This window comes from Maylandia zebra, linkage group LG18, assembly GCF_041146795.1.
Source record: "Maylandia zebra isolate NMK-2024a linkage group LG18, Mzebra_GT3a, whole genome shotgun sequence".
Taxonomy (NCBI): Eukaryota; Metazoa; Chordata; class Actinopteri; order Cichliformes; family Cichlidae; genus Maylandia; species Maylandia zebra.
In genome coordinates, this window is record NC_135184.1 from 22,772,876 (window position 1) to 22,787,189 (window position 14,314).

Genomic DNA, 14,314 nt, shown 5'->3' on the forward strand with positions numbered 1-14,314 from the left:
TCCTGATGTCCCTTTTGAACTTATTAGTAGCGCAAAGTGACTGGAATATAATAAGATTTCTTTTCTTTTTATTGAAAAATGATAAAATGTACAGAGAAAAATGCCAATACTTCACACACTAGATCACAGTTAGAACTGAAAGTCAAAGCATGTTTGGAACAAATCAAATCTATAAACTACAAGATATAAGCAGGAGAAGAAAAAAAAAAAGAAAACAAAGACAGTGCTGCCTCGTTAGAGCGGCGTTCAAGTGTCTTATTTTGTTACACTTGTACCTCTTACAGTATGTTATGCATCAGTTTTAATAGCACATTAAATTACACAGGTGAAGCCAATCTGACAACATGACAGTACAACCTCAAACTGCCTTTTCCTTCCTTCCCTCTTCACAGTACACATGGGTGTAGTATTCGTCCATTTAATTAAAAAACAAATTAACAAAAAATGTGTGTATACCAGCTCTTTTTTTTAACAGGAGATCGCACATACTGTAGCTCAGATACTGCATGTGCTTACAAGTCAAAATCTTTCTAGTTTGGCCTCGGTGTGTATTTCTGTGTGTGTATTTCTGTGCATGTTTCTGCTAAGGTGTCATCTAATCACTGTCAGACCAGTCGAGCTCCATCATGTCCATGGCTGCTGTTGCCATGTTGATCTTGGTTCCGTGCCGCATGCTGCAGCTCTTAACAGAGTTCTGATTAGACGATGCCCGCATGCTCACCTGCACCCCAGAGTGACCGACGACACCCACTTCACCCCTGATCTTTTGGCTGATGGCCTCGCTGACGTCTCCTCTAACATCCTGGACTACAACTCCCATGTCACTCCTGCGACCCCTGACCCCCAGCTCACTTCTGACGCCGTGACCAATGACTTTCATCACTCCCAGGTCGCCCATGTTCATGTCCATGTCACCCAGTCTCTCCATCTCCCCCATCTCATCCATATCTAAAGACAGCATGTCCCCAAAGCCCCCCATGCTCCCATGGAGACCTTTGAACATCGTTGGGAGCCTCCCTCCTTCGAGACCACCCTCCATCCCTCTCTCTTCCAGCGTGTCGCCGAGTTTTTCTATCTCCCATCCTCCCTCTCTATCCCTCTCTCCTTCCGCCTCCCCAAATCCCCCCGAGTACCCTCGGACAATAGTAGTCACCCTGCTTCTTTGCATTCCTCCTCTCTCCCTGTCCCCTTCCTCCCATGTCCTCTCCTCCCTTTCCACTACGCCACCGGGGAAACTCCTGAGTGTCACCTGCACCCTTCCTCCCTCCAGACTCCCACTGTCATCTCTGTCTCTCTGTCCCCAGCTTTTCTCCTCTAGGGTACCCTCCTCTTCCTCGTCCTCCTCCCCTAACCTCCCCTGCAACCCTCGGAACATGGCGTGCAGCCTCGTGCTGTCGAGCGAGCCCATCCCTCTCTCCAGCACCACACTGCTCCCCCTCTCTGTGTCTCCGTTGCTTAGTGTGCGAAGGAGAGAGCTGACACCAGCACTGCTGACCCCAGCGCTATTGGAGTCCTGAGAGTGTGAGCGGAAGAACGAGCCCGAGGAGCTGATGGACATCGGTGTGAAGAACTGGTAGAGACAAGGGCAAGATTAAGAAAAAGGTATCAGTTAATTTTGTTTATGGCAGTTTGAGATAAATTATATACAGGCAAGTTTTGCGTACCGGTGAGATGTTTGAGCGCTCCATGAGTAGGGAGGTGGGGCTAGGAGTCATGTTGGACCTCTCCATTAGCCTCTCTTCCCACAGTCTGAGCCTCCTCTCTCTCTCCTCTAGCTCCTTCTCCTTGGAGTAAAGTTCCCTCTCTAGCTTCCGGAGGCGCTCTAATGTTGACTCAATTTCACACCTAAAGTATTTGTACACATGAAAACATTAGTGGTCAGTGATTAACTCCAGGTTTTAAAGGAGAAATGACTATATTCAGAATGAGAATATAATAATTAATATGTAGTCTGCTAAAAACAGCTACCAGTGCATCTAAAAAAACTGTATATAATGAAAAGGTTTTATTTTTAATTTATGTCATATATCATATATTCAATACACATAATGTGAATTATTTGAAATCTTTTTGTTTTAACATTGATGCTAATGACCAGGGGTCCCCAATTGCAGTCCACGAGGGCCGGTGTCCCTGCAGGTTTTAGATCTCACCCTGGGTCAACACACCTGAATCACATGATTAGTTCATTACCAGGCCTCTGTTGAACTTCAAGACACGTTGAGAAGGTAATTTATCCATTTACATCAGCTGTGGTGGATCAAGGACATATCTAAAACCTGCAGGGACACCGGCCCTCGTGGACTGGGATTGGGGACCCCTGCTAATGATTTACAGGTCATGAAAATCAGAAATCCAGTACCCCAGATTATTTGAAAGCTTTCATTTTAAGTAAATTGCTATGCCAACTCTCGATCTAGTTCAGTACACACAACTACAATCATGGAGATGACTGCTGACTTGGCAGTCATTTCTATGATGGTCACTGACACTTTCCACAAAGAGGGTAAGAAGGCGTTTGATGAAAAGCCTGGCCTTTCAGAGTGTTGTATCAAAGCTTATTAATGGGATTAACTGAAAGGGAACACTGTAGTAGGAAAAGGTGCACATGCAACACGAATGATCGCACCCTTTAAAAAATTGTCAAAAACTTAAGAAAGATTCAGAGTGGACTGATCCTGGTTTCTGTGCATCCAAAGCCACCACAGAGGTCTCCAGGAAAGGAGAGACAACACCAAAAGAGTCTTAACTGGGCTAAGAACAAAAAGAACTCAGTGAAAGTCCTCTTTTCAGATGAAACTCAATTTTGCATTTTAGTTGGACATCATGTTCCTAGAGTCTGTCAGAAGAGTGGAGAGGAGCCAAGAATCCAAGGTGTTTGAAGTAGTCTGTGACGATTTGGGGCGCCATGTCATCTGCTGGTGTCGGTGACATTGTTTGGTCCACCATGTTAATCCAAAGTCAACATGAGACAATCAGAAAGAGATTTTAGAGCACTTCATGCGTCCACCTGCTGACAAACTTTATGGAGAGAGCGGTTCGTTTCCAGAAGGACCTCTAGCAGCACCCAGCCATAGTGCCAAAACTACGACTGAATGGTATGCTGACCGTGTTATTACAGTGTTATTATTACTGTTATTGTTTGTAACCGGCCAACTTGTCTGGCCTGAACCTCATCAAGCACCTGGAATATTGAAAAAAGGAAGTCAAGAAACACCAGACCCAAAAATACAAACAGCAACCTGGGCCTCAATAACACCACAGCAGAGCCAACACTTGATTGAATCCGTGCTAAGACACTGATGCAAAATATTGAGGGCCTAAATAAGCATATTATTCAAAAGCTGGTCATTTCTGTATCGTAAACGTCATTATAATTAATATTTTAATGATTTAAGATACTGGATTTGTGATTTTCATAAGCTGCAAGACATTTTTCACTTTATGTATATTGAATATGCAAAATGTGAAAGTTTACATTTTTTGAATTTTGCAGTGACCTCTGAGGCATACTCACTGGAAACTACAATTCATTTTCATTTCTTTCATGAATTTTATTTCACATTCACTTGATACTTTCATTTTTTATAACATTAAAATATTTTATGTTCATGAGGAAGTAGTTTGCAGTTGTGAGTAGTTAACTTTTTACAGCAGAACACAACATTGTTTTATAGTCGTCTTTTGATGCAGTACTCTCCTTTGCCACAAGAGGTCACTATTGGATTGGCTGTCGATGAGCCTGCATTCACAAACACAATCATCTCTCACGGCAACTAAATATAGACATGTGCAGAGTCATACCTCCTCCTGTATTCCTTCCATACTTCCCCTTTCATTCATCCCACCCCTTCACCTCTCCTCCCAGCTTGTCCAAGTTTTTCCACCCATACCTAAAACGTCACTCAGAATTGATTGCCTTCCTGTACTCATGTTAAATATGCACAGAATTTTGCACCTTCTCTCCTCCTGCTGTTCCATTGGCCACCTCTCTCTCCCTTTTTCCCTGCACCCCCCAACCTCCCCTCATCTGTCCACTCTTGTTTTTCTCTATCCTTGCTGTTTGTGTCTCGCTCAGTGTTTTAGATTTCACACTCACACAATACATTTCTGTTCCTCCCTGAACCTCTCCTCCTCCTCCTCCTCCTCTTCAACTCTTCAGTTTGATTTCTCCTCAACCACCCCACACCACCTCCAACCCCACCCCTTGTCTCTTTCTCCCCATGTCGGAGTGAGGGCAGAGTGGAGGAGTAGAGGAATCTCTTCCATGGCTACTTTCCAGTGAGCTTAATATAGACTGAAGTAGAGTACAGGGTCACACATTCAGCTTCTCCCTTGAGCTTCAGTGTCCACAGAGTTGTGTATGTATACATGTATGTGAGCGAGGGTACATGCTGATGCGTGTGTGGATTTGTGATCTACCGTGTGCACACGCATTCAAGAGGGTGGATTTGTCAGCCTCATAAGAGAACAACACTTTATAGCATGCACTTAAAAACGTCAGGAGATCCCTCTGACACAGTGCAGTTACACTCTTATTTTGGATGTCTACAAGACTGTGTTTTTTGTGTGTGTACCTCCACTGGTCCTTGTTGTGTAGGAAGGAGTTACACTGGTCCGGTAGCCTGCTATCGTTAGCCATGGTCTCCAGGGTTGCCAGCACCTGCTTAAACTGTGGACGCTCCTGTAAATACATTTGTACACACAGGATATGATCGTGTATCTTTGAAAGCATTCGGTGCGCTATATGAAACTTTTTTCCGCACATTAATCACTGTGTCCTGAGTCAGTTTAGCTTACCTTTGGGTCTGCTTGCCAACATTTTCTCATCAGCTCTGCAAAACTTGCTGGACAGCTGGTGGGAATGGTCAGCCTCTGGATAGCCAAACACAATAACACAGACACATATAAAAATAATTACTATACAAATGAAACCACCCCGTTTTTTTTTTTCTTAACTCACCAGAGTGTTTTCATTTAGTCAACCATCCATTCATGCAAATAGCTATCTGGTGATCAGGTCAAAGTGACCGCAAAACACACACTTTTGGCCCAAACTCAAGATTTTTTACACTAATTAACATGAAACTTTACACAGTTGTATAATAGAGGAAAATAATGAAGTGATCACATTTTTTATCATAATGTTGTGCAAAAACACTTTTTGGATATAAACTGCACCTTGAATTTTTTAAAACTAGGCAAACAAAATTGAATAAGTTTCCTGCGCAGCCAACCCGTTTGACTACTTCAGCGTCAACAACTTCAGAATGAGAGTCTGCAGTCTTATATTTGGCTCTGTGAGCATGTACAAAAGGATGGAGCTTTGCAATTTGATGCCTTCCCCATAATGACAATGCATGGTAATAACAGCATGTTAGGATGCTTCCATTTGCTAAGTAGAAATGCACAGCATTTAACCAAAAGCTGATCTGATCTGAGGTGATATCAGAATTGGCATTACATTTCATTCTAAATCAAGTCAGAAAAATAGCTTTCAAACACCAGAGACTTTGCAGATCTTGTCTCGGTTCCAAATTCTTTTTACTCCAACACTCTGCGAAAACTTTACTGTATTATTCCTCTTTAAAGACCTCCACCTGCTCCTTTGACATAGTAAAGTAAACTCTGGGGACCATTAGCCCTCACCTTTAACCAGCATTGTTCACCCTTCCTTCAAATGTGCAATAGTCCTGCCTCTTCTGAAAACCAGAAAACGGCATTTTAGAAAAATCTAACTAGGTAACAGATTAAAGTGTAACCTTTTCCACTTTAGCTCTCTTTATACATTTGTCCAGCTCTTCATCATCCTCAACCTCTTATATACTTTTACTGCTCCAGTGTTCTGCAGTTTCCTGTTGAGTAGCATTATTCAGAAAACGCAGAAAATGTTTCCTTTAACTTTTATGTGGATGACACAGATTTGGAGTAACTTTAACAAACTTGGCTCTGGTGGCTGTAGAATTAAATTTAGAATCCTGTCATTTGGCTACTATGTGTTAAAATGTGTCGCTCGTTTCTCCATATTATACGCTGAGAGATTAGAAATCGTTTAAATAAAGAATATACCAAGATCCAGGACTAAGTGCTCGGGGGAAGAGACTGTGCCAAAACCTTCACCCTTATACTGAAATTTTTAACACAGCTGAAATGAGTAATGAGTGAACAGAGATGTCTTAACTTTAGCAGAAATCTGTGTGTATTATGTTGAAAAAGCTAAAAAGCTGACCAAGGAAAAACATGTTCATGTCCTTTGAAATTAGGACTAATCTCAGAAGAAACTAGTTTATAGGTTCACAATATTAGGTTTATAATTCCAAGTTTCAGCAAATTACAATCCATCACAGTGTTTATGAGCTAAATGGTGGGGAGGGGGGTTCATGTATATCTTTCTTTTGTACTGTGTAAACTGCAGTTACAAAACCAATCCCTTTGAACATCATAGGCCCAGACATCTCCATAGTACAATGCGGTAAATGGAAACGGTTTCCCTGGGGATTAATCCTAAAATATCACCAACTCAGAGTGGAGAGAGGGCGAACTGAAGGGTCAGGAAGAGAGGTGTAGCAATGGAAAGGGAAAATCAGACGGAGACTGGGAAAGAGGAAGAGAGAGAGAGTTATTTAGGGAGAGTATTTGGAGACGAGCCAGCAGCTCCGAAGGAATCATGTTCTCTGTGTTGTTTTGTTGTGTGTGTGTGTGTGTGTGTGTGTGTGTGTGCGCGCGTGCGTGCGTGCGTGCGTGCGTGCGTGTGTGTGTGTGTGTGTGTTTCTCTTACAGGGGCTTCGGTCACTTTAGTAACTGAAACACAGATGCAGCATAACCATCATCCCCTACCACTCATAAACCCAAAGAATCGACCCTCCCACCGCTGCAATCTTCTCTTCTTTCCCCCCCTCTCTCTCTTTTACTCTGTCTGCCTCTCTCACTCGTAAAGGCTTTAACCAGGGGGAGTCTGGCCAAGCTCCACTGCTGTGTATCCAGGCCTTACAAGAGCAGAGAACTGACATCAGGCCTAAAAATACTCTGCCTTAGCCTCACCAGCTCACAGTGGAAACCATGAGAGCATCACATTGTGCCTCCAGTTGCTTCAAACTCTGGTGGGTCTAAATGCTTTCAGTATGTTCAAAAAAGTGCACATGTATGTACGTGTAGGTTACCTCTTGCTTTTCCACCACCAGCCATGCGACCTGCAGCCCTTCGAAACCTTTGAATGGAACCTCCCGAGTCAGCATCTCCCATAGCACCTGGCCACAGAACAGACGGTGTTGGTTCGCTTAATGCAGTGAAACAGCGTACAGTTACTAGTGACAACTACATGGCCTCAGTACTGTTGATACGTGAGGTGAGAAACTATTGGAATGAGTATAAAAACTGTTAGCGTTCAGGCCAGTATGCTCTACTTAAGTTTTACAGTTTTTTCTGCATTATTTTAATCTGACCTTTGCATTTGCCAGAAATTTTTATGTTATCACCGGATTACTTGCAACTTTATCATGTTACCATTTACCCAAACTTCTTAGCTACTCCATTTAGCCGTGACTCATTGTTTAAGAGGAGATCCCAATCTTTTATCCATACTACTAGCTACAGCTGCAAATGGTATAACTTAATAACCATGCTTTAAGTTAGTACTGTGCAAAAGTCTCGAAAGTCCATAAAGTCAGGCTTTCATGTAATTTTGGAGCAGTAGTTTTTCAGGCTGTCTAAAGAGTTTTTCTTTGGCTACTTTTCCCTTTTCATTAATTTTCAGTCCATTCCTTGTACCTGATCGTTCTCAGATACATTTTTTTTTTGGTTGGTTGGTTAAGCCTCTTAATGCTGACCTATGAATCATTCGTAAAAAAGGTATCAAACTCAAGGGATGAACCAGTACACATAACAACAGGGCAAAGAACCAATTTTAAATAGTATCTTCAGCGTCTTTGTTACTAGCGCCCTGTCACAAAAAAACACATAACTAAAGAAATTAGAAGAAATTGAGTCTATCAAAAATAGCAAAGAAAATACAGTTTGACAGACATGAAATGTTTGACTCCCAGAGAGCTATTAGCCAAAAACTTGCCACGTCTCGGTATAGTGTACATGTATCCTTTAAAAAAAACAAAAAAACATGTTGCAATACTGGACAAGTGGTGGACAAAGGAAGTAGTAGGCCTAAAAACTATCTACAGCAGATGAACAGTAACTAAAAGTCATGTCCTTAAAAAAAAAAAAAGTTAAATCCAGCAAAGCCCTAAAACAGGATTTGAGAGGTATATCTGGCCCCTTCAATTGATCCATCTGCTGTTCCTCCTCAGAAATGGACTCCGTGGAAGAGTGGCTGTCAAAAAGACATTGTAAAGGAAAGGAAGCAGTGAAAAAAGGCCAAGGTATGCCAAATTACACAAGAACTGGGATAAAAAACATGGGAATTGGGTCTTATGGACTGATTAATCCACATTTGATATTTTGGGTTCCAACTGTATGTAGAGATTCGGTCAGCATAGAGGTACAACAGTGAGCATAAACATGTTTAACACACAGTGAAGTCTCTGTCATGGTTTGGGCATTTTAGCCAGTGGGATCTTGTAAAAACTGATGGAATTATAACTGCAGAAAAGCACAGTCAGATTTTCACCCACCACACAATACCATCTGGAAAGTGTCTGCTTAGCAACGGTTTCATTTTTCAGTATGACAATGATCCCAAATATACTGCCAATGCAATAAAAGCATACCTGGTGGATAGAAAAACACAGTGAAACACTATCAGTCATGGTTTGTCCTCCCAAGAGCCCGGACCTCAACATTATTCAAGCTTTGTGGGATCATGTTGACAGGGAACAGAACAAAAGGCAGAAACAACCAAAGAAGAGCTTTGAATGTCCTTGAAGAAGCCTGGAGAACTATTCCTGAAGACTACTTAAAGAAATGACAAAAGAGCTGCCTAACAGAGTTCAGGCTGTGTTGAAGAATAAATGTGGCCATACCAAACATTGACTTTCAAGCTCATCATAACTCAGTTTCTGCCGGTACATACTCTATCAATAAATCACTGCACCCATTTCTCATTTTCCAAGAAAAAACAAAGAAAGAAAGAAATGAACTGGTTTGAGGCTTTTGCACAGTACTGCATTTCAGTTATTTATTCTCTTATTTATACTTATTTAACCACTTATCTAGTTTAATCATTTATGAGTCCCTCTCGGTGGTTTATTACTATCAATTAACTATTAACTTTACTGCTTAAACCTGCTCTGGTCTGCACATTTCTTTAATTAAATTGTAATTTCTGTTTCTTAGGATTAGTAGCACTCATCCGTCAATATGCCCCGTGACTACCGCAAAAGTACCCCCTGGGGTACTTCTACTCCTACTTGTAATTCACTAAATTACAGCACTAGCACTGACTGCTACTTCTTAGACTTATTCCTGATCTTAAAATACTGATATTCCTACAGTACTGCCAACTCACCACACCATAGGAGTAGGTGTCACAGGTCTCAGAGACAGGCAGGCTCTGAATGACCTCTGGAGCCATCCAGGGAAAAGTGCCCACTACTGTCATATGGGTGGTATGGGAAAGAAACTTAGACGCTCCAAAGTCACAAATCTGAAATATCAAAGGAAAAACGCTATTAAAAAGATGCGCAAAAATGCACAAGATGTATGTCTTTTTTGTTTTGTTTATAAATACATTATAGGTACAAACCTTAAGCACTTTATCTGCTGTCATTACCACTGAAAAAGAGACCACATTATACAGTCCAGTTAATGGTGCACAACACTGAAAATACCTGACATTCAGGACTCGTGATTGGGCACATCTACCAAAAGCAAGTTAGAAAAACTAATCAGAATGGGGTTTAAATTATGTGTTACCATTTCGGGACTTGAGGTCTCTGTGAATCACTTTGACTGGAGCTTCTGCATGCAGGTAATGCATCCCTATGAGGAAACCAATCATTAATAACGTTGTATCAAAAACAAACAACCAACTACAGCACTTTGATTGGTTTTTGTGGAATTATCTAACAATACTCAATGTTTGGCTTTCAATTCCATTTGTTTTTGATCAGTTTCAGTTAATGCAGAAATCTATTATGAACTGACGTTAAAACGTTAAGTGAGACAAGAACTTCAGCAAAAAATCAGCTAAAATAAGGGCAAAATACTAAAATGGTTTATAAAATTAAATAAAAATTAATGTTTAAAGTTTTTTTTCTCTAAAAATGTGTGACAGACTTTATTACATCATTGGGTGTGTTAGAGACTGTAGATTCTCTCTTATATAACCTGTTATATCCATATCCAGTTTTTAATCATCTTTATTTTTCCTTATTACCCTTGGCTATCTGGATGGCCCATGTCATGATCTGGTTCATGTCCATCTCTTCACTCTGCTCACTGGCGAGGTACTCATACAGAGACCCTGCGCTAGCATATTCTGCAAGTACAGCACAGACAGACACAAACAATTTTCATTATGACAAACAAGAAAAATCATGCGCACCAATGCATCGTGTAAAATGAGTCAACAAGTATACTGATTAACAGGAAAAATTATATAAAAAAGGACCGTTTTTATATTAGTCTGTCACTCTGAGTTTGACCTTTGACCTGAAAAACAATTATATAACACACATGTATACTTTTTTTTTTTCATAAAGCAATAAAAAATCCTATTTTATTATTGGATGAATTAGTTTCTCTTTTTGTCACCCTAATAAAGCCAAACATTCAATCTAATAGTTACATTGCCAGTACCACGTTGGATCTCAGAGCTGCCTTGCATAAAACATATAAAAATTCCTTAGAGATTCTGGGCCATATTGACATGATGGCTTCATGCAGCTGCTAAGGATTAGCCGCAGAGTTATTCTGTGTTAAATCTATGCCGTAGGTACTTTGTAACTACAAATCCCTCTGAAACCCAACAATGTAACCTATGCTGTAAACTGATGTGCGCCTCTGTAGAAGTGTAGCTACACATCACATCGAGAGCCCGCAACCTTCCGCCTCTTAAGTCAGAAGTCATTAACTATTTCCAGATCCAAACACTTCTTCACTTCCCAAACTCAAACAAACACCGTGGTATCACTGAGAGTTCAAAATGACCCAGATTATCTCATCTTCAATAAAATGAAACTTCAGATCAAACACAACACAAAAGCATGAATGTTGGTAACGGCAACATTTATTTATCTTCGTTATATTTGTAGACTGGACAAAGATTCACCACAGAAATATAAATCCAGTTCATCCTATAACCGTGTGCCTCATTCACAGTGTGTCGTGGAGTTTAACTCAAATGTCTAATATAATAATATTAATATATAAATGTATTTAAAAATTAATTAATACCTAAATACCTACCACACACTATGCTTGGCTTATATTTACTGAGGTCTTTATTTGTTAAATAATCAATTATTTCCTTATTTTTGTTAAAGTATCTTGAAAAGAGCCACAAGAGTTATTAGTAAGAAAGATTATAGCTCTGCACCAGTGTAAAACAGAGCCTCCATTAATCTCATCAGCAACAACCACTATTTTAAATAATAAAGTCTACAGTAGTGTATATTACAGCATCTTCAAAACCATCCACTGCTATTTAAACAAGTGAAACAAACTTGGTACTTGAAGTTTTACGTTACAATGTGTGAGAGCTACAGCCCACTGTTAAGCAGTGCACAAATCATACACAGTGAGAAGCTGCCTCAAATCATCGGTAACGCCTTCAACCTTCACATCCTGCCCTGACTTTTAAATCCAAAATATGTGAGAATTTTTCCATTTTGCTACTTAATGTCAGATCAAAGACAGAAAGTAGAGCACAAGCCTTTGTAGCCTTGTGAAAATAGAAATGAATGCCTGAATGTTTTCATCTGCACACAGAGACCAAAATGTGCTGATACCTGCTTTACTTTTGATATATCAGTAAGCATTAGGCATCAAGAAACATTGCTGGTGGTGTTTCAGTGCTTTATCTATACCATATAAACCCAGCCGGGATTACAACCACATCCAAACATGCTGGTCTCAGTTACAAATGTCCTGCCAGGAATCACCGCAAGAACCAGTGTTCAAAGTATGTTCTGATATTTCACCATACACACATAAACACTTGCCGGCCATCAGAGCATGTGTTAACGCGCGTGTAACTTTCTCCGCCTCGGATCAAATACGCACCAATTAAACCAATATACACACACACGCATACACGTGCAGGTTTAGATGGCACCACAGTGTGCCCTGACTGTATTCTGTAGCTTTTACGACTTACCTCAGACCTTGACCTGATAATGACTTCATACTTATATTACACCTGAACCCCAAGGATAGTCACACACATTTCATTTTGTGCATCTCGTCTAAATTTAAGCATTAAACTACACTGACAAAAACATCTGAAAGTGTATATTTCAAAAACACACTCATACACACACTCCGAGTCTGACCTGTGACAATGCCATAGTTGGGAGATTCCAGCACGGCTCCATAAAACTGAATGATGTTCTTATGACTCAGTACACTGAGAATCTCAGCCTGGATGAGGGGTCAAGAAAAAGAGAAGCAGAGAAGTATGATCACCTTCATTAACTTAAGTTTTACAGTAGAGGACTCTTTTAATCTTTTAATAACTCTTTTAATAATCATTAATCACAGAATGTTAGGCTAACTTAAATGTTAAAACCAATTTTAAAGTTAATCCTGATTGCGTCTCCGGGATTCCTGAGCTTATTCCATTCCACAAGTTATCCAAACAAAAACTCTCCACCCTGCAGCAGTAAACAGGCCATAAATCTGAAATAACATCTCAATCATCATCTTTGCATGTGTGGAATATGTAACTTTTGCCAAGCAACATAATAAACTAACAGTGAAATGGATTTACACATAAACTCCAATCGAGCATTGAGCAAAATATTTTCTCTCTAAATATTTTTTTTTCCAAAGAGAAATTCATCATTCTGGGTTTACTCTCATCTATTGTTGTAAGGCTATCAGTTTGTGCAGGAAAACGATGCATGAAGGCTCCACATGAAGCTGCACTTCTCACATTATCCATCAACTTGTATTTACACATGAACTATGCAGACAGCTTTATGCATGCATGCCCACCCTCTGTGTATTTTTGTGTGTCAGAGAAGTCGCTCAACCGACAAAATTTCTTCCCTGTGTAATCTTATGAAGTTGGCCCACTTGTGACACCACCTTTTATTTCTCTATAATGCATGTGTGCACTTGCTTTTGTATTATATAAAATCTGACACTGTGAATGAATACACCCACAGGCCCCAACTTCAGCTTCCTGACACAGACCCATTAGCCTTTACCAGCCCGGGATCATTAACATGGAAGGAAATCATGCAGCCCGCCTCATACTCATGGAGACTCACACCCAGGCCTGAACTGAAGTGAATTAAGCCTCGAGGTACTACTCACCTCACCCTAACATACAATGGGAGGAACAGGGGAGTCCAGGCATAAATAAAACTGCTATATCTACAAAGAGTGGGAGGAGGAGGAGGGGGCATGAGAAGCGGTATGTTTAAGATAAACACATGTACAATGGCAGACAACAAGGGAGGGGGAGGTGGGGGAATGAGGGGGCTTTGGATCCAAATCTGGGTATTGAGTGGAAAGTAACCGTTTTTGAAGTTTTGAGCAGTAACGTCCCACGAAGGAGAGGAAATACCTAATGACTACTGTACATTATGTGTGATTGGTCTACGTCTGTGCGTGTCTCCACTTTACCTCTTTGTCGATCTTCAGAAGCTTCTTCACAGCCACTTCCTTGTCCTGGGATATCCAGAGAGCTCTGTAGACGCTCCCAAAGCTGCCTCCACCACAGTTCTCGTAGAAGAGCAAGTCCTCATGCTTTATCTGCACAAACGACGAGCCAGGGGACGACATGGCATACTGACTGACTCCCGCGCACTCAAACACACACACACACACGCGCAGCAATAAAGTGTGACTGCCCAACTACCTAACCGCTATCCCGAAGGTATACAAGTCACGGATGAGCTGAGAGCAAGTGAAGGAGAACAACACAAAAGAGAAGGGAAGTAGTTTCCTCCACAGGGCCAGAGTGGATGTTGTCGGTCAGCAGAGCAGATTGTCAGGGAGAAGAAACCAGAAAGTGCTGGAAAGAGAGAGCGAGAGAGAGAGAAGTTTGCTCCCTGTGAGTGAGGAAAAGTCAACTGTCACTACCAGACAAGGTATTACATTGCCTGATAGTGGTGATCCAGTGTAACTACAACACAGAGCACACAAACACACACACACACACACACACATACACAAGCTTGAAGATGAGGGAGAA

At 40.9% G+C, this 14,314-nt stretch overlaps 1 protein-coding gene across 1 annotated transcript; it reads right to left on the bottom strand.

The window, feature by feature from the left end:
- Positions 1–51: 51 nt before the first annotated feature.
- LOC101472093 (uncharacterized) lies at positions 52–14,211 on the bottom strand. The gene is made up of 11 exons (XM_004542454.5): positions 13,744–14,211; positions 12,444–12,531; positions 10,328–10,429; positions 9,865–9,930; positions 9,695–9,723; positions 9,458–9,595; positions 7,161–7,247; positions 4,801–4,875; positions 4,578–4,684; positions 1,665–1,845; positions 52–1,570 (listed from the first exon to the last, which is right to left on the bottom strand). Exons 1-11 carry the CDS (start codon positions 13,900–13,902, stop codon positions 596–598), a joined length of 2,007 nt encoding a protein of 668 aa, XP_004542511.1. The 5' UTR covers positions 13,903–14,211; the 3' UTR covers positions 52–595.
- Positions 14,212–14,314: the final 103 nt, after the last annotated feature.